We start from the raw sequence: 27221 nt of genomic DNA, 5'->3' as shown, positions 1-27221 counted from the left end.
TAGCATAATATAAATATTTTCTAAGAACCTAATCAAATACAAATCTTTCCACTGATGTACTTAATCCAGGTTTTTTAAGCTTTGCAAAAATACACTGTTGAATTTTGAACATATTAAATTTGCCTTTTTTAAATTGAACCGCTCTGAATTAAAGACTCGTTTCATTTAATTCACTAAATATTGTGGAGTGCCTTATCTATCTTAGGCAGTAATCTTTACGTGGACCACCTTTCACACATTCCACGTTAGAAGCTTCCCCAAGTGAGGCAGTTATCCCCTCTGCCATTTGCTATCCCTGCTGCTCTGCACTTTAAAGATCCCTGCTTTCTAGCCTGCTTTCAATGCAGATGAAGTCCTTGTACCAGTCATAGAAATGAGCCAAGAAATTGCTAACATGAGTTATAGATATGCTGCTGTAGCCGTTTGCAGTGGTCGTTACACCCATTTGAACCTAGCCTGCAGGACTTGGAGTCCGAGCCTCACTGTTTGAATCATTGCAGTGCTTCTGCCACGTGACTATGTGCTGCATCCCTCCAGCTAGATGAACCTGAGTGGCTGGGTTGTCTACAGTGGCCAGTGGCCACAAATGGTTATTATCCCCCATATCCAAAAGATTGTAGGAATAATACATCTAGGCATTTGGGATTTACAAGGATAAGTTTCTGAGAGTTTGAATTTATGAATTTAACAAAATTCTTATGCACTTGTCTTAGTCTCCCTAGCTCATCATTCAGGAAGCTAATGTTTGCTTAGCATTCAGTGATTACTCCTGCTAGAAGTGGTATTTATTTCAACATACAAGCATGCTCTAATATTCCCCATCTTTAAAAAAACCTGACCTTAATCCCATATTTATCCTCCAGCTAACTCTCTCTAACATCCATCCCATTTTTCTGTTTCGCTTTGCAAAAACAACTACTTAGAAGAGGTTTTTTCGCCATGTCACCTCCCATTCTCTTTTCCCTGTCTGCTTTAGGTGTCCATCCCTATAACTCCATTGGAAGTGCTCTTGTCAGCATCACCAACTATCTCCATCCTACTAATTCCAGTGTGCATTTTCTGGCCTTCTTTTACACACCCTCTCAACACAGCTATTACCCTTTCTTGACACACTGTCTTCTCTCAGCTTTCATGAGACTCAGTCTACTGATATCTTCCTCCCTCACTGGCCATTCTTTCTCAGTTTCCCCTGCTGCCTTCTCCTCTTATTCGGGACTCCTCAGGGTTCCTTTCTTTCCTCTCTTTTCACTCTCTCCCTTAAAGGAGTCTTAAAGGAGTCAGTCTCACACTTTTCAATACCATGAATATGTTAAAGACTTATTTCACCAGGATAGAGTTCTCTGAGCTCCAGATTCCTGTCTGTACCCTACAGCCTAATTTATATATCCATTTGGCAATCTCAGACATCTCAAAGATTTATGTATATCCCGTATTTTGGATTGGTTCACTTTTAAACTGTGTATTTACAATTACATTGAAAACATACAATAGATATAACTCCAGGACTGGAACATCCTTTTTTCTCTTTTTGCTCTTTACCAAGAAGAGTTCTTCAATTCCCAATTCGATTCCAAAATACGTATCTCCAACCCAAACATCTCTTCCAATCTTCAGGCTCATTTCTCTAGCTGCTTAGTTGTTATCTCCACTTAAGTCCTGAAGGTATCTCTAACTTTACATGTCCCTTAAGTTATTTGAATGGCTGATTCTTCTCATTCTTTAGGTCTCACTTCCCAGAGAAGCCTTCCCTGTATCAAAGTAGGTCTCCCTTCTTATTCTGTATCTTAGGTTTTTCTCAAAAGCACATATCACAGTAACTTGTAATTATTCTTAGTTTATTTACGAGTATGTTTTTTGCCTCCCCTACTAGACTGTAAGCTTCATGAGGCCAGGGTCTCTGTTTTTATTCACATTGTATCTCTAGATCTTTCACAGTGCCTGGCACATACTAAATACTCAATAAACATTGGTTCACTCAGTCCATCATCCCCCAAAAAGAAACCTTCCAGGAAGTTCCTTTAATTTATTTACTATATTCAAATTGATCCAAATGTCACAGTACAGGGCTTCCCTGGTGGCGCAGTGGTTGAGAGTCCGCCTGCCGATGCAGGGGACACAGGTTCGTGCCCCGGTTCGGGAAGATCCCACATGCCGTGGAGCGGCTGGGCCCGCGAGCCATGGCCGCTGGGCCTGCGCGTCCGGAGCCTGTGTTCTGCAACAGGAGAGGCCACAACAGTGAGAGGCCCGCGTACCACAAAAAAAAAAAAAAAAAAAAAAAAAAAAACACAAATGTCACACTACATTGAATTCTCAATATTATGAATCAGAGAATGATAAGTTTCTCTACCCGTTTTTATCTTTTGAGGATTCTTAGGATCATATTGAAGTCTTTTGCTATTTGTGAATTTTATGGTTAAAATTAAAGGAAATTACTTTCTTTTGTGATGTAATCAATGGTAATTAAATTTCTTTATTCCAGGATGGAAGGCTAACATTTTATCCAGGGAGTCAGGTAGTGAAACTTCCTTTTATCAACTTCATGAAAGCACAGGGCGCTTCCTTTCTGAATGCCTACACAAACTCTCCGATCTGCTGCCCATCGCGCGCAGGTATGAGCATGCTTTAATATTACTGGAAGTGGTCCCATACTGAAAATGTTTTCACAATTTAAAAAATTATACCCCAAAATAGGATAGTAAGTCATATTTGGCATCTAATAAAAAAATTTTAATATATGTGATGTGTGTTATAAGGTATGTATTGGGTATTGGGGTTTTTTTAAGAATAGGAATTTTATCACCTAAATTGGTATTTAGTTCAAGTATTATTGTTTCATTTCCCTTAGGATTGGTGACAAAAAATCTTTTGACTATCCAGGCAAATTAGGAAATGCTCATATTTCCTTGAAGAGTTCTATTTCCAAGGAAATTTTTTAGTAAGAGATAGGGAGCTGGGAGGAGACTTCAAAGTATACCACAAAGTCGTTAGAACTTTTCAGATATATCTGGATTTTTCTGTATTATTTCAGATTACATATTTTTTCTCTTCAGTTTCAATTCACTTCTATCCCAAATTTAATTGTTCACTTTTATTATAGTAATTTAACAAATAGGCATAGTTTTAATGGCAAAATAACAGTGATATTAAGCCATGACTAACTGAAAAATCGGGAAAAATTGACATTTTTATAAATTCTGTTGTCGATAGAGTTGTTTTCTTTCTCCTCTAATTTATGATTGTTTGCTTTGGAACTCATAAATAGCACCCAACAATCTTCTTTTGTCCATAAGTTCCTGACATCATATTCTCTGTGATTTGAGTCACAAGTTCTTTCACCTACATTTTCAGCACCATCAACTATATAATCACCAATGATTAAAGGAAACCTAAACTCTATTTTAAATATTTCAATAGTGAAGGACCAGGTATATTAAAAACACGTTTGTTAATTTTTTTATTCTTTATTGAGCAAGAGGAATGAGCAATGGACCAGGGTGAGGTGATGTCTGGATTCCAATCCTCAATGGACCACGTCAACCAAGTCCCTCAGTTTCTTTATCTACAGAACGCTGTATGTGCTGTGTCCCTCACAGTGTTGTTCCCAGCACCAAATGAGATAATGGATTTTAAAAAGTGCTCAATGAACTCTAAAGGTTTCAAAAATGTTAGGTGATGCTTTTTCTGGAAGAAGTATATTTTGGAGAGTTTGAACAAAGAGAAGGAGTAATAGTAATAAAAACTAACATTTATTGCATTCTTACTATGTGCCTGGCAGTATAACTGCCTTACATGTCTTAATTTATATAATTCCCCACATTTTCACAAAGTAGGTATTGTTATTATCCCCATTTTGCAGATGAAACTAAAGTACTGAAAGGTTAAATAACTTATCAAACGTCACTCAGTAACTAGCATCATTGGGATTCAAAGCCGGGTAATGCCCCATTCCACTCCTCAAAAAGAAAGCATTTTGTTAGATGAGAAAAGGATTCAACCCTGCCATGTGTGTACACAGAAAAGGGAAAAGGAAAGGGATTTCTTTCCAGTTTTACCGAGATGTAATTGACATATAACACTGTATTAGTTTAAGGTATACACCATATTCTAGAGAAAATAAGAACATTTCCATGAGTTGAACCAGTCAGGTTAGGCTTACGTGCATCCACATAACACTTCTGGCAATCTGTCCCCAATATACAGCCATAATGCTACCTCCCAAAAAACCAACAATGAGGTAACTACCAAAGCTAAGCTCCAAACACTGGAGCCTTATTAACACTTGTGTCCCCAACAGCAACATAACTGCTGAACACACGATAAATGCCATAGTCAACCCGCAATCAGTAAGGACCTGCTATCTGCCTGATCACCAGGTTTTCAGAATCTGAATCAGACATTTTAGGAAATAATTATAACAATTAATGAAAGCAGGTATGAAGTTAAGTTTTTATTCTTTATTGAGCAAGTGGAATGAGATAACATAAAGAAAAACTCCACACTCTATCTGCACAAAGCAGAGGAGGCTAAAGTACTGAAGGGATGCTTATACTGAATTATAAAGGCACACAGGTAGACAAGGTGATAAATCAGATAAGACACAGCAAATACACTAAGATGCAGCATCTCTTCACTAAAAATTTCATTTGGTCTCAATCAGCAATCTAGGTTAGTACACATAAGTAATCACACATTTGCTACTGACTAGTCCCTCCTCTTTGCTTTCTATTTTTTCATTTACTTGTATATTCTTCAGTTTCTGTCATCAGTGTCTTAAAGTTTTTAGTGTACAGATCTTTCATCTCCTTGGTTAAATTTATTCATTAGTATTTTATTCTTTTTTATACAATCATAAATGGATTTTTGGGGTAATTTTTTCTGGTAGTTCATCATTAGTATATAGAAATGCAACTGATTTTTGCATATTGATTTTATATCCTGCAACTTTACTAAACGTATTGATTAGTTCTAACAGTTTTTTGGTAAAGTCTTTTTGGTTTTCTATATATAATATCATGTTTCTGCAAATAGGGACAATTTTACTTATTCTTTTTTGATTTGGATGCCTTTTATTTCTTTCTTGCTTAACTGCTCAGGCTAGGATTTCTAGAACTGTGTTGAATAAGAGTGCTGAGAGTGGGCACCCTTGTCTCGTTCCTGATCTTAGAGGAAAAACTTTTAGCTTTTTACCATTGAATATGATGTTAGCTGTGGGCTTCTATATATTCCTTCTATACCCAGTTTTTCAAGAGGTTTTTTTAATCGGAGTATAGTTGCTTCACAATGTTGTGTTAGTTTCTGCTGTACAAGGAAGTGAGTCAGCTATATGTATACATATATCCCCTCCCTCTTGGACCTTCCTCCCACTCCTCCCCCATTCCACCTATCTACATCATCACAGAGCACTGAGCTGAGCTCCCTGTGCTATACAGCAGGTTCCCACTAGCTATCTTTTTTACACATGGTAGTGTATATATGTCAATCCTAATCTCTCAATTAATCCCACATGAATGAATGCTAAAATTTGTCAAAGGCTTTTTCTGCATCTATTGAGATGATCATATATTTTTTTTAATCCCTCATTTTGCTAATGTGGTATATCACATTGATAGATTTGCAGATGTTGAACCATCTTTGCCTTCCTGGAGTAAATCCCAATTGATCATGATGTACGATTCTTTCAAAGTATTGTTAAATTAGGTTTGCTAATATTTTGTTGAGAATTTTTGCATCTATGTTCATCACAGATCTTGGCCTATAATTTCCTTTTCTTGTAGTGTCCTTGTCTTGTTTTGCTATCATGGTATTGCTGGCCTCATGAGTTTGGAAATGTTTCCTCATCTTCTCTTTTCTGGAAGAGTTTGAGAAGGATTGTTTTCTTTTTTAAATGTACCTCTTTGGCTTATTCTTTTTTTTAAATTTGTTTATTTAATTAATTTATTTTTGGCTGTGTTGGGTCTTCATTGCTGCACGTGGGCTTTCTCTAGTTGCGTCCAGCGGGGGTTACTCTTCGTTGAGGTGTGCAGGCTTCTCATTGTGGTGGCTTCTCTTGTTGAGGAGCACGGGCTCTAAGCACACAGGCTTCAGTAGTTGTGGCTTGTGGGCTCTAGAGCACAGGCTTAGTAGTTGTGGAGCACATGATTAGTTGCTCCACGGCATGTGGGATCTTCCTGGATCAGGGATCAAATCCATGTCCCCTGCATTGGCAGGCGGATTCTTAACCACTGCACCACCAGGGAAGCCCCAGAAGGAGTAGTTTTAATTCTGCTTTAAATGTTTGATAGAATGCACCAGTGACGCCATCTGGTCCTGGACATTTCTTCATTGGGAGGTTTTTGATTACCAATTCAATCTCCCTACTCATAATTGGTCTGTTCAGCTTTTCTATTTCTTCGTGATTCAATCTTGGTAGGTTTTACATTTCTAGGAACGTATCCAATTCTTCCAATTTGTTAGTATAATTGTTCATGGTAGTTAGTCTCTTATGATCCTTTGTCTTTCTGTGGTATCAGTTGTAATGTCTCCTCTTTAATTCCTAATTTTATTTGAGTCCCCTTGTTTTTTTCTTGGAAAGTCTAACTAAGAATTTGTCCATTTTATTTAAGAAAAAAAACAACTCTTAGTTTTTTTGTTTGTTTGTTTGGCTGCATCTTAGTTGTGGCACGTGGTGTCTTCACTGGAGGCGTGTGGGACTTTCGTTGTGGCACGAGCTCTTTGTCGTGGCACGCGGGCTTCTCTCTAGTTGTGGTGTGCAGGATTTTCTCTCTCTGGTTGTGGCGTGCGGGGTCCAGGGTGCATGGGCTCTATAGTTTGCGGCATGCAGGCTCTCTCATTGAGGTGCACGAGCTCAGTAGTTGTGGCTCATGGGCTTAGTTGCCCCGCAGCATGTGGGATCTTAGTTCCCTGACCAGGGATCAAAACCGCATCCCCTGCATTGTAAGGCGGATTCTTTACCACAAGGGAAGGCCCAACAACTCTTAGTTTTATTGATCTTTTCTATTGTCTTTTTAGTCTCTATTTATTTCCACTCTGATCTTTGTTATTTCCTTTCTTCTACTAACTTTGGGCTTAGTTTGTTCTTCTTTTCCTAGATCCTTGAGATACAAAGTTAGGTTGTTTATTTGAGCTATTTCTTTTTTATAATGTAGGCACTTAAAGTTGTGAACTTCCCTCTTAGAACTGCTTTTTCTGCATACCATTTGTTTTGCTATGTTGTATTTCTATTTTCATTTGTCTCAAGATATTTTTTTGACCTCTCTTTTGATTTCTTCTTTGGCCCATTGGCTGTTCAGGAATGTGTTGTTTAAACTCCATATATTTGTCAATTTTCCAGTTTTCTTCTTATAACTGATTCTAGTTTCATATCATTGTGGTCAGAAAAGATGCTTGATATGATTTCAGTCTTTTTAAATTTATGAAGACTTGTTTTGTGTCCTAACATATGATCTTCCTGGAGAATGTTCCATGTGCACTTGAGAAGAATGTACTTTCTTTTGCTTTTGGATGGAATGTACTGAAAATCTTAATTCCATCTGTTCTAACATGTAGGTTAAGTCCAGTGTTTCCTTATTGGTTTTCTGTCTGGAAGATCTTTCTGCTGTTGAAGTCCCCTAGTATTATTGTATTGCTATCTATTTCTCCCTTTAGGTATGTTAATATTTGAAAAAAAAAAGATTTATTGACTAAACAATGGTAGCTGTAGAAAATGAGAGAGAAAATATAGAACACATAAGTTTTTTGTGGCAAGCCAGTATATAGACAAGAAATAGGGAAAAGCCTTGAGGATTTTTGGGAAATGAGATCTGTACTTCATTTGACCAACTTGGAAAATTAACCAACAAATACTTAGTGATTATTTTTATGACTCAAGTCAGACAAGCTTTATATTTAATTCCATTTATTTACCTTAAACAACTTAACCTGTAAGCCAGGGGTCCCCAACCCCTGGGCCACAGACCGGTACTGGTCTGTGACCTGTTAGGAACTGGGCTGCACAGCAGGTGAGTGGTGGATGAGCAAGTGAAGCTTCATCTGTATTTACAGCCACCCCACATCGCTTGCATTACCACCTGCGCTCCACCTCCTGTCAGATCAGCAGCTGCATTAGATTCTCGTAGGAGTGTGAACCCTACTGTGAACTGCGCATGTGAGGGATCTAGGTTGTGCAATTCTTACGAGAATCTAATGCCTGATGATCTGAGGTGGAGCTGAGGCGGTGATGCTAGTGCTGGGGAGTGGCTGCAAAATGCAGATTATCATTAGCAGAGAGGTTTGACTAAACAGAGACCATAATAAATCAGTTGCTTGTTGACTCATATCAAAACCCTATCAGTGAATGGCAAGTGAAAACAAGCTCAGGGCTCCCACTGATTCTGCGTTATGGTGAGTTGTATAATTATTTCATTATATATTACAGTGTAATAATAATAGAAATAAAGTGCACAGTAAATGTAATGCACTTGAACCATCCCCAAACCATCCCCCCCTCCCCAGTCTGCAGAAAACCTGTCTTCCACGAAACTGGTCCTTGGTGCCAAAAAGGTTGGGGACCGCTGCTGCAAGCCTTAGAGACTCACCTGTAAAATGGAAATAATAATTCATTTCAGTTTTCCCCTTGATAAAACGAGGTAACAATCAAAAATGTTAGGTAAAACACTTAATGCAGATATATCTTGTTGCAGAGCACAAGCTCTAAACTAGTAGTCAGTCTCTTTTCTCTCGGTATAATTGTCTTAATCATTAAAACGAATTGTTAAGCTTTATTTACACTGATCCCATTTTTTCCCCCCAGCAATGTGGAGTGGCCTCTTCACTCACTTAACAGAATCTTGGAATAACTTTAAGGGCTTAGATCCAAATTATACAACATGGATGGATGTCATGGAGAAGCATGGCTACCGAACACAAAAATTTGGAAAACTGGACTATATTTCAGGACATCACTCCATCAGGTAAAAAATAAAATAAAAATGATTCTAACAGGCAGCCCACTGCTATTAATACATACATCATGTACCCTTTTTGACTTCTTTTATTTCTCCACAAAGGTGAATGTAAATCTCTTAATCCCTAGATTGTGTTAATTTGGCTAAATCTTTAGCTTTCTTTAATCTTCTTAAAATATTGAAATTATATGCTAGTAATTTTGTTTTTCTTAAACATTAAAGGTCTATAAAATTGTTTAGTCCATGATTTATTTTGATTTAGTTATACAATGGCTACTTTATTACTCACTTTCCAATTTGTTCTAAAGACCGTAATCTTCTTGCTACTTGCTTTTTTCAGTTCTCCCCAACTTTATTCTATTGTAACTTTTTTTTCTTTCATTTTACTCAGTCCTCAAAAATTAGGCAACTAAGCATAGGGAATAAGAGTAGAGATCTAGAATCAGATTGCCTACTTTTGAATCCTAGTTTCTCTGTTTACTACTAACTTGTAGTATAATCTTGGGAATATTATCTAAGCTAACTGAAGTTTAATTTCTTTGTTGTGAGCATTAAATGAAATAATATGTGCTCATTTCACAAAGTTTCACCAGTTTCTCTTTAAAATCCTTCTACTTTTTTGGAAAGTAAGGTTAATCCAAAGTAAGATACAACTATTCATATTACCCTATTTGAAATTGTTTTCTTTCTTTGTTTTCTCAGTCAGTCCAATAATAAAAAGAATCTAAGGTTGAATGCCTTGTATTGCATATCACTATCACTCTCTGTGTGAGCTGGTTAAAATATGATCTGAGTTTTATTCCTCAGTGGGATAATAATTCTTGGAGGGCACAGACCCTGTTTCTCTTTCTCACTACTTTATTCCCACTTCCAACGTAGTGCCTGTACGTTGTAGGTACACAATTAAATATTTGTTTAATGAATGAATGAATGGAATAAAAAGTTACAACTTATTATCTGATAAACATTGATATTCTATATCAACTAGATTAAAAGGAAAAGAGCCACTTAAACGTTGATATTTGGGAAATCAGAGATGGTTTTATACTGAGATGGTTTTCAGTATAATAATTGCTGTAGCATATTTTCACTTTGCTTACTGTCTCACTTGAGCTTAGGAAGCTTAAATAAGCTATCAAGACTATTTGTATTAGTGCTATATGTACCCACATAGTCATTTGACTGACAGATAGGTCAAGGCTGCTGTTAATAGCGTGTCTGCAAAGGTTATATGAATTACAGCACGTTATCTTTCAGATTCTTCTGTGCAAGTTTAAAGATGGGTCTCAGAAAAAAAAAGGTCTCTCAATATCAAATAGATGCATTCAATGTTTTTGATAGACTGACTCTCAAAACATGTTTTTATAACTTTGAGCTACCTTTACCACTGAAATTAGCCATTTTTGAACCTGTTTATATTTTCAGCCAGAATTACAAGTCCCTTTAGTTTACTACTACAATTCTCCATCTGTATTTTTTTCAACATCAAATGATGCTTTCTTCTTTTACCAGTTTAAGGACACTAGTCCAGCTGTGTGTCCCTTACCATATATACTATACTACACCAGACTGGGAACTTTAAGGGCTACACACTTGTTTCTTCCAGACAACTGTTAAACAAGTGCTGGTGGTACTACTCATTAAGATGCCACTTACCGGCTTCCCTGGTGGCGCAGTGGTTAAGAATCCACCTGCCATTGCAGGGGACATGGGTTCAAGCCCTGCTCCGGGAAGATCCCACATGCCGCGGAGCAACTAAGCCTGTGAGCCACAACTGCTGAGCCCACGTGCCGCATCTACTGAAGCCCGCGCGCTCTAGAGCCTGTGCTCCACAACAAGAGAAGCCACCGCAAGAAGCCTGCGCACCACAACGAAGAGTAGCCCCCGCTCACTGCAACTAGAGAAAGCCCGTGCACAGCAACGAAGACCCAACACAGCCAAAAATAATAAATAAATAAAAATAAATTAATTTTTTAAAAAAATTACTAACAACTATAAGACCAGGGCAAGTTATTTATCTACTCAGGATCCCAGTTTCATCAAATGAGCTTACTCTAGATGACTCTAAAGATTCTTCCTGGGCTTCCCTAGTGGCGCAGTGGTTGAGAGTCTGCCTGCCAGTGCAGGGGACACGGGTTCGTGCCCTGGTCCAGGAGGATCCCACGTGCCACGGAGTGGCTGGGCCCGTGAGCCATGGCCGCTAAGCCTGCGCGTCCGGAGCCTGTGCTTGACAACAGGAGAGGCCACAACGGTGAGAGGCCCGCGTACCACAAAAACAAACAAACAAAAAACCCACACAAAGCATTGCAGCACTATTTACAATAGCCAGGACATGGAACCAACCTAAATGTCCATCAACAGATGAATGGATAAGGAAGATCTGGCACATATATACAATGGAATATTACTCAGCCATAAAAAGAAACGAAATTGAGTTATTTGTAGTGAGGTGGATGGACCTAGAGTCTGTCATACAGAGTGAAGTAAGTCAGCAAGAGAAAAACAAATACCGTATGCTAACACATATATATGGAATCTAAAAAAAAAAAATAGTACTGATGAACCTAGTTGCAGAGCAGGAATAAAGAGGTAAGACATAGAGAATGGACTTGAGGATGTGGGGTGGGAGGGTGAAGCTGGGGCAAAGTGAGAGTAGCATTAACATATATACACTACCGAATGTAAAATAGTTGGCTGGTGGGAAGCAGCAGCATAGCACAGGAAGATCCACTCAGTGCTTTGAGATGACCTAGAGGGGTGACATAGGAAGGATGGGAGGGAGACTCAAGAGGGAGGGGAGATGGGGACATGTGTATGCATATGGCTGTTTCACTTTGGTGTGCAACAGAAACTAACACAGTATTGTGAAGCAATTATACTCCAATAAAGATTAAAAAAAACAAAAAGGCACAAAGGGAAATTCCGCCTCCTCTCCCGGCTCCCCCCACCAAGGGCAAGTGGTTTGGAAAACATGTCATATCCACGACTTGGCTGTCTTAGCTGCACCATGTCCAGTAACTCACTGAGCTAACTTGCCAAGTTTTAGTTACCTAAGAGATTTTAAATAATTCACACATATCATTCATACCTCCATTACCATGAAAGTTAACCAGTTTAAATGAATTTCTTTGATCAAAGTGACCTAGAGAATAATGATGTCTATCATTATTAGGCTCTTACTACCTACTAGGCACTGCATTAGGTTTAAGGTAAAATATTTCCAAAAAGTCACTATGTATCTTCGTAGGCTTGGTAGAGTCATATATTCAGAAACATACACTGAACACTTAATATCTATTAGTAGGTAAAGGAACAATTTGCAGATTTACCAAAAGATTAATTATGCAGTGAAAAGGAATTATTTTATTTTTGGCTGTGTTGGGTCTTTGTTGCTGTGCGTGGGCTTTCTGTAATTGCAGCGAGCGGGGGCTACTCTTTGTTGCGGTGCACGGGCCTCTCACTGTGGTGGCTTCTCTTGTTGCGGAGCACGGGCTCTAGGTGCACGGGCTTCAGTAGTTGTGGCTCGCGGGCTCTAGAGCGCAGGCTCAGTAGTTGTGGCTTGCGAGCCTAGATGCTCTGCGGCATGTGGATCTTCCCAGACCAGGGTTCAAACCCGTGTCCCCTGCATTGGCAGGTGGATTCCCAACCACTGCCCCAGCAGGGAAGCCCAATAATTCTGATTCTAATACAACTTTAAGGACCTCAGCTGCAGGAGTTAGGAGAACTTTATCCTGGTTCTCTGTCATTAACATAATTTATGAGTTGTTTGTCTCCTCTCTGGGTCTTTTCTCAGCTACATCATTTCCAACTAGAACTTTGACCTGCATGACGCTTTTTGACTCAAACTCCATCTCCTTTTAGTGATGTTCTCTACCTTATAGCTGCATTCTAGGTAATTGCCAGTCACCTGTTTTTCCTTTCCAAATTCAAATTCTGTAAACAAGGATGATAGGCCCTACATATATTTCATCCCAGACTCCATCATAATCACTGACCAGGTTAAGGACCAAGGATCTGGTCCTTAGGTCGGGTGCGCACCCCTGGCCAGTGGACAGGATAGGAGAAGAGTTAAATCCTACACAGTGTGGTCATCTGGGTCACCTCTTTGGCAAGGGCTATGGACATGGTAACATATTCAATGCAGTGACTATTTGGTTAATTACTAATGAAAGATTTACTGGGGGATAATCCACCCACTTTATCTTTCAGATATAATGACATTTTGTCCAGGTTGTATTTTCTGTATAATACTGAAAAGCAAAAGCTTACAAAAAATTTTAAATGTTAGAGTTGCTTAAGTTGATATATTAAATTACTTTAAAAGTGTAAGAAGAATCTTCCCCTTATGTGATGTAAAAGAAGTCAGTGTGATCTAAACCATTAGAGTTATAATCATAACCAAACTATTTCATCACAATTGCTTTTTCCGCAAGGTAGCAAATGGGCCTTTATTTTTTAAAGTATAGCAGTAGAAGGAGTTTATGCCTGAGTGCATATGAGGAGGTAGTATCATTTTGGTAGCTAAGGGAGTCACCTCAAGTTCAGCCTAGCACAATGCCTTGTACATGGTAGACATTCAATAACTCTTTCTTGAATTAAATCAAAAAGCCTGCCTTTATTTAAAACCAGGGCTTCCCTGGTGGCGTAGTGGTTGGGAGTCCGCCTGCCGATCCAGGGGACAGGGGTTCGTGCCCCGGTCCGGGAAGATCCCACATGCCGTGCCATGGCCGCGGAGCCTGCGCGTCTGGAGCCTGTGCTCCGCGGTGGGAGGGGCCACAGCAGTGAGAGGCCTGCGTACCGCAAAAAAAAAAAAAAAAACCAAACTGCAGCAAATACTCTGTTAAGGGCTACAGTCACTGTCACCTAGAACTCAAAGTTTTAAATATTGATGTTCCAACAGTGATGAATTCACTAGCAGGCTAGGAAATGGCTAAGTGGGAGTTCATAACCTGAAGTCCATGAAACCCCTGAGTACCCCCACACACACTCATGCAAAACAAACCTTTTGTTTGAAATTTATTTACTATTTTATAATATATAATTGCATAAATATATTTACAATAAATATATAATAAAATATAAGACACGGAATGAATAACAATTGTTATTCATTCAATTAAAACAGACTTTTTGTGAGTGATCATATATGTAAAGATAGATGACAGCCTTGTGAGTCCCTTAAAAAACAGTGTGTTTCTCAGCTTTGAGAAAAGAACATTTAATGGGAATGAATATGGATTCCATTTTCTCTTACCGAATTTATCAGGCCGATAGTGAAATTTGCAAGGGCATGATTCAGAACTGTAATTTTTCCATGCAAGAGACTTATCTGAGACACATTAGCTGTTAAAGTCCCATCGAGAACAATGATTCTTTGTGTGAAAGGGATCCATTTGCACATAACTCTTAAAGTCTGAGATAGTTGAATTATTTAGTAATCTTAGGAAGCTGAAGGTTTAAGTCGACGCTCCTAATTCATTTTGAAAGAAAACTGTTATGTTCTCATCAATTTTAATGTATGATACTTTTTCAAATGTTATTGCCCCTATGTAAATTCACCTGGTGCTACCTGTGAGCTGATTGTCTCCAATACCGCAGCAGTGGAGTTTGGCACATTGGCACAGAAAACCCACAAAGCAATGGCATAGATACAAATTTATGCAATAATTAGTTGCTAATATGTTAGTTTTATATGCCATTTATATTAGGAGGAGATTTTGCTTTTAAAAAGAATTAAATTGCTGATTGCTGGATAGTGCATTTAGCCATCACCTCATTTTCTGGAATCGATCCAAGGTAGAATAATTCTCCTATTCATGGGCTACTGTGGAAGCTATTTTAATGATCTTCTCTAAAAATTGAGGCTTTTTTGCATAAAAGTTCTTACGCTGTTATGTGGAGTGGTGCATCTCAAAATGTAACATGCATGCAGATCACCTGGGCGTCTTATTAAATGCCCTTCCCAATTCAGTGGGTCTGGGATGGGGCTCTAGATTCTGCATATTTAACAAGCTCTCAGGTGATGCTGATGCTGCTTGAAATAGCAACGATATAAGGAACTGGACCTCAGAGAGAGGTAAGACAAGGTATAGCCAATTGTGAATGCCTTTATCAGAAACATGTGGTTACTTTTGTGTCCCTTTGAGAAGAGAAGCCTCTCTTACATTTCTACAAAGAGGTAAAGTAAACCTTGGACCACTTAGGAGGGGCACTTAGTATATATGCACAAAATGACACATTGAAGCCTAAGTTTATAGAGAACAATTTCCTTTGAGATAGGTGTACTCCACATCCAAACTCCCACCTGAGGCTTCGTTACAGTGGTCTCCGCCACTGTACACTCATGAGAGCATGAGAGTGAAAAAGTCAAAAAATGATGTCTTACTATCTTTATGACAATAGTTTTGACCTTGTGGACCTCCTGAAAGCCTCTCGGGTACCTCCCAGAGATCCCTGAGCCACACTTTGAGAAATGCTGGCATATAGGAAACTATACAGTGTATGTTTTTGTCTATTTGCAAGTAACAGGGTAAATTTATAATGAGAGGAGCCAATGAATCAAAGTATCTAAACCACAGGTAGTTTTGGTTCCTCCCCATTAACACAAGCCCTTGTTTATTGTCCTGATTGAAACCGTACTCTTAATATTTCAGACAAAGTACATAGAAATAGAATGGAAAGAAATTTATTCAAAATACCCCTGTGACCAACTAATTAGAAAGGTTATATGTGGAGGAGGTTATATAGCAAGTAATGGTGGGTAACGGGTAGGGGAAGACAACACTGAACAGTAATACAAAGTAGGTCTAAGCACATGGTCTAAAGATAATGTTTCCTGGTGCAACAGTTTGACCTGGTTAAAGAGGGGTGGAGGGCTTCCCTGGTGGCACAGTGGTTGAGAGTCCGCCTGCCGATGCAGGGGACACGGGTTCGTGCCCCGGTCCGGGAAGATCCCGTATGCCGCAGAGCAGTGGGGCCTGTGAGCCATGGCCCCTGAGCCTGCGCGTCCGGAGCCTGTGCTCTGCAACGGGAGAGGCCGCAGCAGTGAGAGGCCCGCGTACCGCAAAAAAAAAAAATTAAAAAAAAGATGGTAATCTGGTTTCAATATAGCCATCTTTCAAGGCAAGATCTTTCCTTGAGATGTTCTAGACTCACTCATGACTGCATTGTAAGGTGAACTGAGTAGTTTGGTTAGCACAGTCAGAACAATAGTCTATACTTGAGTTAATCCAAAGCCTAATAAAGGCTCTGATCACCAATTAGGGTTTCTGCACCCAATTCCATTGTGTGGGGTGGTTTCCACACACTACCAACTCTCTGGACACCAAGTGGATGTCCTTCAATTCAGCTGAACTCCACAGGTTAAGGGCCCAGTCCTACAAGACTGCCCTCACTCCCCCACTTCAGATGCAAATCACAAGTCCAGGTTGTCACCTATGATTCTGACTGACCAGCTATAAAATCAGAGGGTCCCATGACCTCTTCCTTGGGTTCAATTAATTTGCTAGAGTGGCTCACAGAACTCGGTGAAACATTTCACTTACTAGACTACCAGTTTATTATAAAAGGCTATAACTCAGGAACAACCAAATGGAAGAGATGCATGGGGAAAGGGCATGATGCTTCCATACCCTCACCTAAGGTGGTGCCACTCTCCCACCCCTCCCCAGTCCGCTCCTTTTCTGGGTTTTATAGAGGCTTCATTACGCAGGCATGATTGATTAAATCATTGACCACTGGTAATTGAACTCAATTTCCATTCCCTCTCCAGCCTCCTCCTTCCCCGGAGATCAGTGGGGTGGGACTAAAAGTTTCAGCCCTCTAATCTCTCCTTTGGTTCTGGCAACCAGCCCAAAAGTAACCTCATTAACATAACAAAAGACACCTTTGTGTCTTTCACTTAGAAAATCTGAGGATTTTAGGAACTCTGGACCAGAATCAGGGAAGAAGACCAAATGTATATTTTTTTATTATAAATCACAGTATCACACCGGACAACTAGTTAGGTTGTATTACAAGCTTTCTTGTAATTTTCTTGCTTCCTGCAATAATTTCTCAGCCATATTTTCCCACGTAACACTTCTTTGTTGAAAAGAAAGCAGTTTGGTTCCTAAACATCCTGTGTGAATCTCAGTAACCTATTTTCTGCTTATCACAAAATCCTAGAGCTCTACCGCAAGTACTGCTGGTGTGATAAACCCCTAGCATCTCACTCCTCTGCAGTAGCTCCGATAATAGCCACATGCAGTTCTCTCATTCAGCAGTGACTTAAGCAAAATTTACATTGTTTGGTAGCATGATAAATTGTACAAAACTTACAATTTTAGGATTTTCTATTTGTTAGATAGAATTAATTAAAATCTGTTAGATGCAATTCTGCTGAGATTCTAGTTTTCATTGTTTTTATCAAAATATATTGAATATCAACTATGAAAAATTATATTTTTATTATGGTTGCTTAAATTTATTTACCTGTCTTCAAAAGGCAGATAAAAGTTCTACTTAGTTCATCTATAAGCCATTAGTCATTTTGTGTGGTTTGAAACTTCCCTTATATGGAGTATTATGTTTTAATATAAAATAGTCTTGGGCTTCCCTGGTGGCGCAGTGGTTGAGAGTCCGCCTGCCGATGCAGGGGACAAGGGTTCGTGCCCCGGTCCGGGAAGATCCCACATGCCGCGGAGCGGCTGGGCCCGTGAGCCATGGCCGATGAGCCTGTGCGTCTGGAGCCTGTGCTCCGCAATGGGATAGGCCACAACCGTGAGAGGCCCGTACAGGAGAAAAAAAAAAAAAAAAAAAAAAAAAAAAAAATAGTCTTTATTTTCACGTGGGTATAAGAATTTTTTAAGCTCTTTTCTTAATTGATAGGGCACTTCAGAGGTGTTTGCCTCAACCAAAACACAAAAACAGGCTTCTTAGAAATGTCCAAGAGTTCTTCCTAAACAATTATGCCAACTAAAAATACTTACATAATATGGGGATATATGTATATGTATAGCTGATTCACTTTGTTATACATCAGAAACTAACACAACATTGTAAAGCAATTATACTCCAATAAAGATGTTAAAAAAATACATACATTATTGAGGAAAAAGTAGTGGTACTACTACTACATACTTCTGAAGCAGTTAGATAAAATATTTAGAGAAATTTAATTGATCAAATCATTTAGCTTTTAAATTACCAGCTAAAGAAAATACATCTAGAAATTTGCATCACCATTAGCTTAGCTTAAATCATAGTCAAAATTGTTCTTATAATGAGAAAAGATATAGCTGAAAACAATGTAAAACCTGAGACTTCAGAAACACGTAAGGTACACATGGGAGGTAAGATTTTTCTAAATATAAAGACAGTGATAGGAGGAAATTATTGTAGCTTTGGTTAGAAATACTATCTCTCTTATTCTGACAGAAAAAAAAGACAAAATGCTAAAAAATTCAAAAGAAATACTAGGAATTTGAAATATTTATTTTACTAAATATTTTATTACGAGAAAAAAGTAACCTTTGTAAATAATATCTTAGTTTTAAAGAACACATAGGTGAATATTTGATTCTTGTTATTTTTTTTCTTGGTTTTTGAATTTGCAACGCTCAGTACCTTAATAAGATCTAGTATAGTCAGTCTGAACATTTACATGACTGAGTCTAAAAATTGTTTTCCATATTGCTCTTTTATTTATGCTTAGTCAGTTTTTAAAACTTCTAAAATACCTTACAGTAGACCTGTCTTTTTGCCCCCTCAGCAATCGTGTGGAAGCCTGGACAAGAGATGTTGCTTTCTTACTCAGACAAGAAGGCCGGCCTATGGTTAATCTTGTCCCTAAAAAGGCTAAAGTAAGAGTGATGGAAGGGGACTGGAAGAATACAGATAGAGCAGTAAATTGGTTAAGAGAGGAAGCAATTAATTACACTCAACCATTTGTTCTGTACTTGGGATTAAATTTGCCACACCCATATCCTTCACCATCTTCAGGAGAAAATTTTGGATCTTCAACATTTCACACATCTCTTTATTGGCTTAAAAAAGTAGGTATACTGTGTGGGCTCAGAGGTAAAAGCTAACGTTTTATCTGTATATTATTGGTGTTTGCTCACTGTTTCTTTTATTATCATTTTTAAAGAAAAATTTGAAAATTGCATAGTCACATTAAATCAAACTTGACCAATAACTGGTTGACAGAAACTAAAGGGACAATTTTACAAAAATATAACGTGTTAAAACTCAGAACCTACTTCTAAGTTGAATACATTTGCATATAATATGTCTATTTAAAAAAAAAACTAAACTAAAAGATACTCTCTTAGGAGTCCAGGCAGTCCTCACTTTGCATGCTTCAGGAGCGTAAAAATGACTGTGCAAGCTGAAACTGTATAAAGAGATCTTAATAATCAATTGGGAAAATGACCGTTTTTCTAGAACTCTAAAAACATTTGTCAAAACATTAAAAACTCTTCTTTTGGGTTATAAACGTATAGGGAAATGACAAAATAGTAAAACTAATGTTTATTTAATGCACTGTAATTGAAAACACTAGAAACATTAAGAATTAAAGTGTTTTGATTTTTTTTGTAAAAAAAAAAGAATCAAGAATAGTTTGAACAGTGCTTGCCTTCTCATTGTGTAACTTAAGATACAGAGCAAGCATCTTCTCTATGTCTCAAGAAATTGTCATATTCCTTTCTAAATTTGGATCACCTTCCAACATTTTACCCTTTGCACTTTCAATGTCATAATATATTCCTGAGAGTTCCTATAATGTGAAGAGTTTTGCTAGTGTCACTTCCTCTAGGACATGTTCATCTTTTTCTTCATAACGACCTTCCTTACTTATATCTATGTTTTCACTAAGTTCCTCTGGCTGTATATCTTGAGTGTATCAAATGGTGGCAGTGTCAGCATTCCCAGGTCAGCTATTTCTTCTATAACTCCAGTTAACATTTGATTCAGGGACTTCCCTGGTGGTCCAGTGGTCAAGACTTCGCATTCCAATGCAGGGCGTGCAGGTTTGATCCCTGGTCAGGGAGCTAAGATCCCACATGTCTTGCGGCCAAAAAACCAAAACATAAAACAGAAGCAATATAATAACAAATTCAATAAAGACTTTTAAAATGGTCCACATCAAAAAAATCCTTAAAATTTTTTTTGATTCAAATTTTATTTGCAGTGTTATCACTTTTTATTTCTTAACTGTATGTTCATCTTTGTTGATCAATTTCCTCTTTTGAGTATCCATTTTTATATCACATGGATTTATCACTGGGAGACAAGGAGGCAGCATACCTACACACCTTTGCAGTCTGTTTATGTACTAAATAAAAGATGTGCAGTGATCAAACACAGACAAACTTTGAAAGAAATGACAATTAATCACTGACTGTGATACACATATGTAATCTACATGGTGATGTAGAGACTAAAGAACTAGCAGCATATGAATGTGAAAGTTTGTACTTTATGCAATAACTCGCAGTTAATATACCTGGGTAATGATGACAAATTTATATGATAATAGAGCAGTCAGAGTCACGCATACAAACTGGAGTCGAGCAGCCATTGAGGATCTGGTTTCAGACACGTCTCTGCACCACTGAAAACTTGAACTTTCTTTGAACTGTACCAGGCCCAGGGACACCACCAGCTGTATTCAGAACAACACCTGCCAGCTGCAGCCTTACGGTCTCAAGGTCTCCCCTTGTAACTATGCAAACATTTCAGACCCAAACAACCTAAGCCTCCTTACTTCTCATCAACTCCAATTAGAATTCTTGATAAACAACTCATGTAACTAACTGTGGCCTTGCAGCTTTTTGCCTTTATAAGCCTCTCCCGTTGTATAGTCCTATGGAACACTGCAAAGTGCTTCTTGAATCCATGTCTCTTGGGCTTCAGTCCTAACAAACCCCATATAAACACATTTTTATTTCAATCAGCTCTCCATTTCTGAAATTTTGGTTAACAGTAATTAAAATGTGAACCCTGTTGTTGGGAAACTGGTGCTATTTAACTAAGCTGTGGTAACTGATATCCGTGCATACCTGAACCATGTATAGTGAGGACTGCCTGTGTTTTGAAGTGTGTCACCTTAAATCAAATTTAAGTTACTTTAAAACCTCTATCCAGAAACACTATGTAGTGCACCCTATTTTAAAGGAAACAGTGTCAAAGTTTTAGATACTTCATGTCTTCTTAAAAAGTTCCTTATTTACAAAACAGAAGTAGAGTCGCAGATATAAAAAACAAACTTATGGTTACCAGGGGGTAAGTGGGGGAGGGATAAATTGGGAGATGGGGATTGACATCTACACACTACTGTATATAAAATAGATAACTAATAAGGACCTACAGTATAGCATAGGGAACTCTACTCAATACTCAGTAATGGCCTATATGGAAAAAAAATCTAAAAAAAGAGTGTATATATGTATAACTGATTCATTTTGCTGTACAGCAGAAACTAACAACATTGTAAATCAACTATACTCCAATAAAAATTTTAAAATATAAATAAATTAAATTAAAAGTTCCAACTGGCTCTATCTTAAAAACCTTGTCAGGAGTCAGTACTAGCCTAATGAAATGAGTCAAATAATTTAAGTAGATATTTGAGTTTATTAAAGCTACGTGACTAGAAGATATGTATGACTTAAGTCTAGTCTTAATGGTTTTCACCCAAACTGTAAGCATTTATATGTATTAAAAAGTTGTATTTGTTCTTAACAAACATTTGGCTATCTCACTAGATATTGGCATTTTTACTAGTGAACTACTGGGAAAAAGGAGTCTAGATTCTTACGTTACTGATTCTGAAGTTGTGAATTGATCACACAACTATATTAACGTGATTAGATACTTATGGATTAGAATACTGTCTAATACAGCTCATGCTTTTAATTGACATATATAATCTTTAAAATAATTTCACAACTGTCTTACTATATCTACAGATATTGATATATACCTTTTGTTGTTACTGAGAATACTAACAATCTGTTCCTAATTTATGTGTTTGATTTACTATTTTCTTTATATAATTCACAACCATGCTTTTCTACTAACCTAAGTAATTAAACTTTGTCTAGTTTACCATATATTCTTGTTGGAAGGGAGGAATATTAAAACTTTGTTTTTCTCCCCTTTTTAGGTGTCTTATGATGCCATCAAAATCCCAAAGTGGTCACCTCTGTCAGAAATGCACCCTATAGATTATTACTCTTCTTATACCAAAAACTGCACTGGGAAGTTTACAGAAAAAGAAATTAAGGATATTAGAGCATTTTATTACGCTATGTGTGCTGAGACAGATGCTATGCTTGGTAAGTGGTATAATTAAAAAGCAGTCACATGAGGAAAAAGTAAAATATTTTTCCAACAAACTGTGATTATGCTGGTTGGTGACTTGTATGAACATCCTCAGAAAATTTATTGCAACAGTTGCTGAGATACTTCAGACTTAGAATTATAAGATACCTGACACATATAAAAATTGGATAATTTGCATTATTAATAGTAGAATAAAAGTCTTTTATATCTTAATTATTCATAAATTAATAGATACTTAGATTTGTTCATATATATATATATATATATATATAAAAGGTCATAGAAAACTGTCATCTGTTGGAAATGAAACGTTTTGCTGGATTTAATCAGGAATCAGTATTCAGCCAAACACAGTTAATTATAAGGCATCTTGGGTTCTAGGAGATGAAACAGATGAGATGTAGAACCTTTTGACTTCTCCCAGACATGTAATAAGTGTAAAACAAATCCATTCTCCGTAGGCCATTTAGAGCAAGGCTTAACTAAAGCTGAAATCAGTTTCCTCATGTACATTGATCCAGAATTGGATCCAGGATTGTGAAAGGTAAAGGTCTAGGGGGTAGCTGAAGGTGCTGAACTTGCTCAAGAATTAGACAATGGGAAGCTGTGGGAAAGTTTTAAGCTGGGGTGTGACATGATCAGATATTTTAGAAAGATAGCCACCAGAGTGGTACAAGGGATATTATGAAGGGGAAAGAGGAGTGGAGGCACGAAAACTAATTAGGAAGCAATTACAGTTGTCCAGCTGAAAGACGCTGATGCCCTGATGGTCTGAACTCCGTAAATAACTCATGAGCTGTGGGTCTCAAATCTGACTGGACCTCAGAATCACCTGTGGGTTTTGTGGGGGGATTTTTGTTTTTGTTTTTTTTAATAATACAGACTCCTGTAGGCCAGATTCAGAAACTGCCAAAGTAGAGATGATGCTTCTCTCTGGACTATGCCTTATTGTGTTCTCTTAATTGCAATGAGGAGGAAGTTTCACATCACTTAGAGAGAGGGAGTGGTCAGAGAAATTTTACTGCCCAAGAATATGCCAAATCACATTCATATACCATCTGTATTGCTTCCAGCTCTTTTTCAAAGGTAGGGTTTCCATAACACTCAGCCAACTTCATGGGCATGATCTTGATCTGGTGACTGGGAATTTGAGAGAAAAGGTAGCAGGAGGAGGGGTTCTGACCCTTTTATCACCTCCCGCTGGGCAGGAATTGTGGGTGGACGGTGATAGCAGTCCTTTCGTGAGACATGCACAGTGCTGACATCCAGGCTTGTCTTTCCTTTCTCATTTGAGTCACTGGGGGTAATGTTTTCCCCCATTGTCTGATAGAAACATAGAAAGCAAGCCAGCATGATCTCCAAATAAAGAAACTTATCCTATGGGTATTGTATTTTCTCCTTCCTCTCTCTAGTCCATCCACTGAGAAGCAAGCACATGAACTCTGGCATAAGTTACTTAAGAACAGTAGATAGGGCTTCCCTGGTGGCTCGGTGGTTAAGAATCCGTCTGCCAATGCAGGGGACACGGTTCAAGCCCTGATCCAGGAAGATCCCACACGCCGTGGGGCAACTAAGTCCGGGCGCCACAACTACTGAGCCTGCGCTCTAGAGCCCCGAGCCACAGCTACTGAGCCTGCGTGCCTAGAGCCAGTGCTCCACAAGAAGAGAAGCCTCCACAATAAGAAGCCCGCGCACCGCAACAAAGAGTAGCCCCCTCTCGCCGCAACTAGAGAAAGCCCACGCACAGCGACAAAGACCCAACGCAGCCTAAATAAATACATAAATTTATATAAAAAAAAAGAACAGTAGATAACATTCTGATGTTAAGAAGCATCCTGACAAACTCTTAGAGGGTAGAGTTCTTATGAACTTATTGTGATAGAATAAAACATGAGCTAAAAGCTAATTAAGATTTACCTTGATTTATATTACAGGTGAAATTATTTTGGCTCTTCACCAGTTAGATCTTCTTCAGAAAACAATTGTCATATACACCTCAGACCACGGAGAGCTGGCCATGGAACATCGTCAGTTTTATAAAATGAGTATGTACGAAGCTAGCGCCCATGTCCCACTCTTGATCATGGGACCGGGAATTAAGACCAACCTACAAGTATCAAATGTGGTTTCTCTTGTGGATATTTACCCTACTATGCTTGGTAAGTAATGCAATTATGTAAATATTTATTTGTAATAATGCTGGAAAATGAATAAGCAAAATAGTCAGAGGCCCTGCGGACTTGTTCATGACCCTTGACCAGCTCATTTAACTGTGAGTCAAATCCATATCTGAAAAATGAGGATAATATTTCTCAGGTTCCTTTGGCCTTCACTTACTCTAGTCATTTTTCCTTCAAAAGATTCACAACCAGGATATGACAATAAAGTAAGCCACATATGATATTCAGGTCTATAACTTTATAGATATGATTTGTGTATCATTTGATTCTCTACCACCACCTACCTAAAATGTAAGCATTTCCCTTCTGGATTATTCCATCCACTTTGAAACTACTAATTTTTTTACAATGTTACAAATGTCCCTTAATGTTGATGCTATAAACATATTTCTCCCCAGAACATTTAGATTGTTCTGTACTATTTATTTTACTAGCTTCTAATGTCTATTAGCATAACCATAGGTCTAGAACAGCAACATCTGGATATGGGTAGTTAGCAGTTTTTGTTAAAGATACAAGAATAAAACCATCGTAAATTCAGAAGTTATATAGAACTGTTTCTATCTAATTTAGAAGAGTACTTTAAATTCAGTAACATTTAAATTCAATAACATCTAAATACTCTGTTTGAAGGCACCATAAATTGCAAAAAGTACCATCAATTTATAAATAGATTTTGGTGAAAGAAAAAGCTAACACAGCATAAGACATATGTGTTTAATATGTTCATATCAAAATACGAAACAAACATGTATCTGGAAATTAAAGAAATAAGGAAGTTCTTTTTATCTCCTTTTTTCTGCTACAAACTCTTTCCCTTCATTTAACCAAAGACTATTATAGGGTCTTAAATTTCTTTACAGTTAATTTAAATCAGTGCCTGGAATTCCCCGGCAGTCCAGTGGTTAGGACTCCGAGCTCTCACTGCTGAGGACCTAGGTTCAATACCTGGTTGGGGAACTAAGATCCCACAAGCTGCGCGGCCAAAAAAAAAATCAGTGCCCTCCTTTTGTCTTTTATTTCACATCTCTTGTATATTTGGGCACACTTCTTTGTTGTTCTTTTGCCTGATGTATATTTTAATCTCTTCAGTTTCTTACTCATCATTTGCTGGTTCCCCTTTGTCCCAAAGCAATTATCACACAGCCATGTCTCTGCCACTTTCTGGCTCTATCAATTTCCAGGCAATCCCTATTACTTTTCCTCATTTCTGGGTTTTTTTTTTTTCTTTTTTTTTTTAACTTTTTATTTTACACTGGAGTATAGTTGATTAACAATGTTGTGTTAGTTTCCCGTGTATAACAAAGTGATTCAGTTATACATATAAATGTATCTATTCTTTTTCAAATTCTTTTCCCATTTAGATTATTATAGAATATTGAGCAGAGTTCCCTGTGCTATATAGTAAGTCCTTGTTGGTCATCCATTTTAAATATAGCAGTGTACACGTGTTGATCCCAAACTCCCTAACTATCCCTCCCCTCACCTCATTTCTGTTTTTATAAGAAATGTATGTGCAATTGTGTTTTAAGTGTCTCTCTTATTTTAAGTGTCTTCTTTTAAATATTTTAAGTGTCTCTCTTATTATCATCTTTGTAGCTTTATCAGTATATGCTTCTTTTACAGTGACATTCTTTAGTTTCCTCCCTTAGTTCTTCCTTATAGAACTTCCCCTACCCCATTTCCAAATTTGCATATCTTTTTATCCTTGTTCTGCTTTCTTGAGGTACACTGATCAGAACTGCAAAAGATTATTAAAGGTTGGGATGATCTCAGTTTTCCCTCAATATATTTCATAGTGATATTTGGCATTTTGTTTGTCTTTTTGACTGTAGCAGCTAAATAATCCAGTATCTGTCTGCAGTGAGTTCTAGTCTATTCCTACTCATTCTGTCACTTTATATGTTAATTGATTAATATGCACTGTTTAAATCATTTCTCTTTGAATATTGTTTTATATTTGCCTATAATTCAAATTTTCTTCTCTACAGTCTTGATACACCATTATCATTACTTGCCATTTCATACATCATAAAAGTTAAAAGTCATCTGCAAACTGGAAGATTTCACAATGTATATATCTTAACAGATTATATAAGAAAATACTAAATAAAGTTGTTTGGAGTGAGGGAATTTTCATTTATCCACATAGAGGGACAACCTGCCTGTCCCTGCCTAGTTTATGTTACTTGACAATTAGCACTTCTTTAGCCAAACAAAGCATTCCCAGAAACCCCTTTGCATTCCTTCCCCACTCTTCTGGAAATTATGTAGGTTCTCTGAAATTGTAGATTTTTTTCCTATAATTTGTCAATTATTACAATTTTTTTTTTTGCGGTACGCGGGCCTCTTACTGCTGTGGTCTCTCCAGACGCACAGGCTCAGCAGCCATGGCTCACGGGCCCAGCCGCTCCGTGGCATGTGGGATCTTCCCGGACCGGGGCACGAACCCATGTCCCCTGCATTAGCACGCAGACTCTCAATCACTGCGCCACCAGGGAAGCCCAATTATTACAATTTTTTAAAACTCATAGTTCTACATAGATTTTTTTTGTTTTGTTTTTATCTTTGACTGATGTTTGGTAATAGAGTTCTTCTGAGTCACATTTCCCAGCAGAACATGTTTTATTAACAGCATTTTGATCATGTGTTGATTACACCTGCCCAACTAAAGTAAGTAAAGCCAAAAATTAGTGTCTCTCCAGTTCTAAACTGGAAATTAACATTTCAAACTGGAAATTAACATTTCAAGGCTTAATGTGTTTCATAA

At 37.8% G+C, this 27221-nt stretch overlaps 1 protein-coding gene across 2 annotated transcripts in view; it reads left to right on the top strand.

Moving 5' to 3' along the window:
• The window catches only part of ARSK (arylsulfatase family member K), a 42457-nt gene that overhangs the window by 5593 nt on the left and 9643 nt on the right, over positions 1-27221 (top strand). For both annotated transcript variants that reach the window (XM_032625828.1, XM_032625829.1), the window contains exons 2-6: positions 2480-2609; positions 8789-8948; positions 18694-18976; positions 22093-22264; positions 24206-24430. In XM_032625828.1, coding sequence (XP_032481719.1) covers positions 2480-2609; positions 8789-8948; positions 18694-18976; positions 22093-22264; positions 24206-24430 — 970 coding nt within the window. The remainder of the gene's footprint in view (positions 1-2479; positions 2610-8788; positions 8949-18693; positions 18977-22092; positions 22265-24205; positions 24431-27221) is intronic.

The sequence above is a fragment of the Phocoena sinus genome, chromosome 3, assembly GCF_008692025.1.
Source record: "Phocoena sinus isolate mPhoSin1 chromosome 3, mPhoSin1.pri, whole genome shotgun sequence".
NCBI classification, from domain to species: domain Eukaryota; kingdom Metazoa; phylum Chordata; class Mammalia; order Artiodactyla; family Phocoenidae; genus Phocoena; species Phocoena sinus.
The sequence above is the reverse complement of the archived record's forward strand: the minus strand, read 5'-3'. Positions and strand labels throughout refer to the sequence as shown.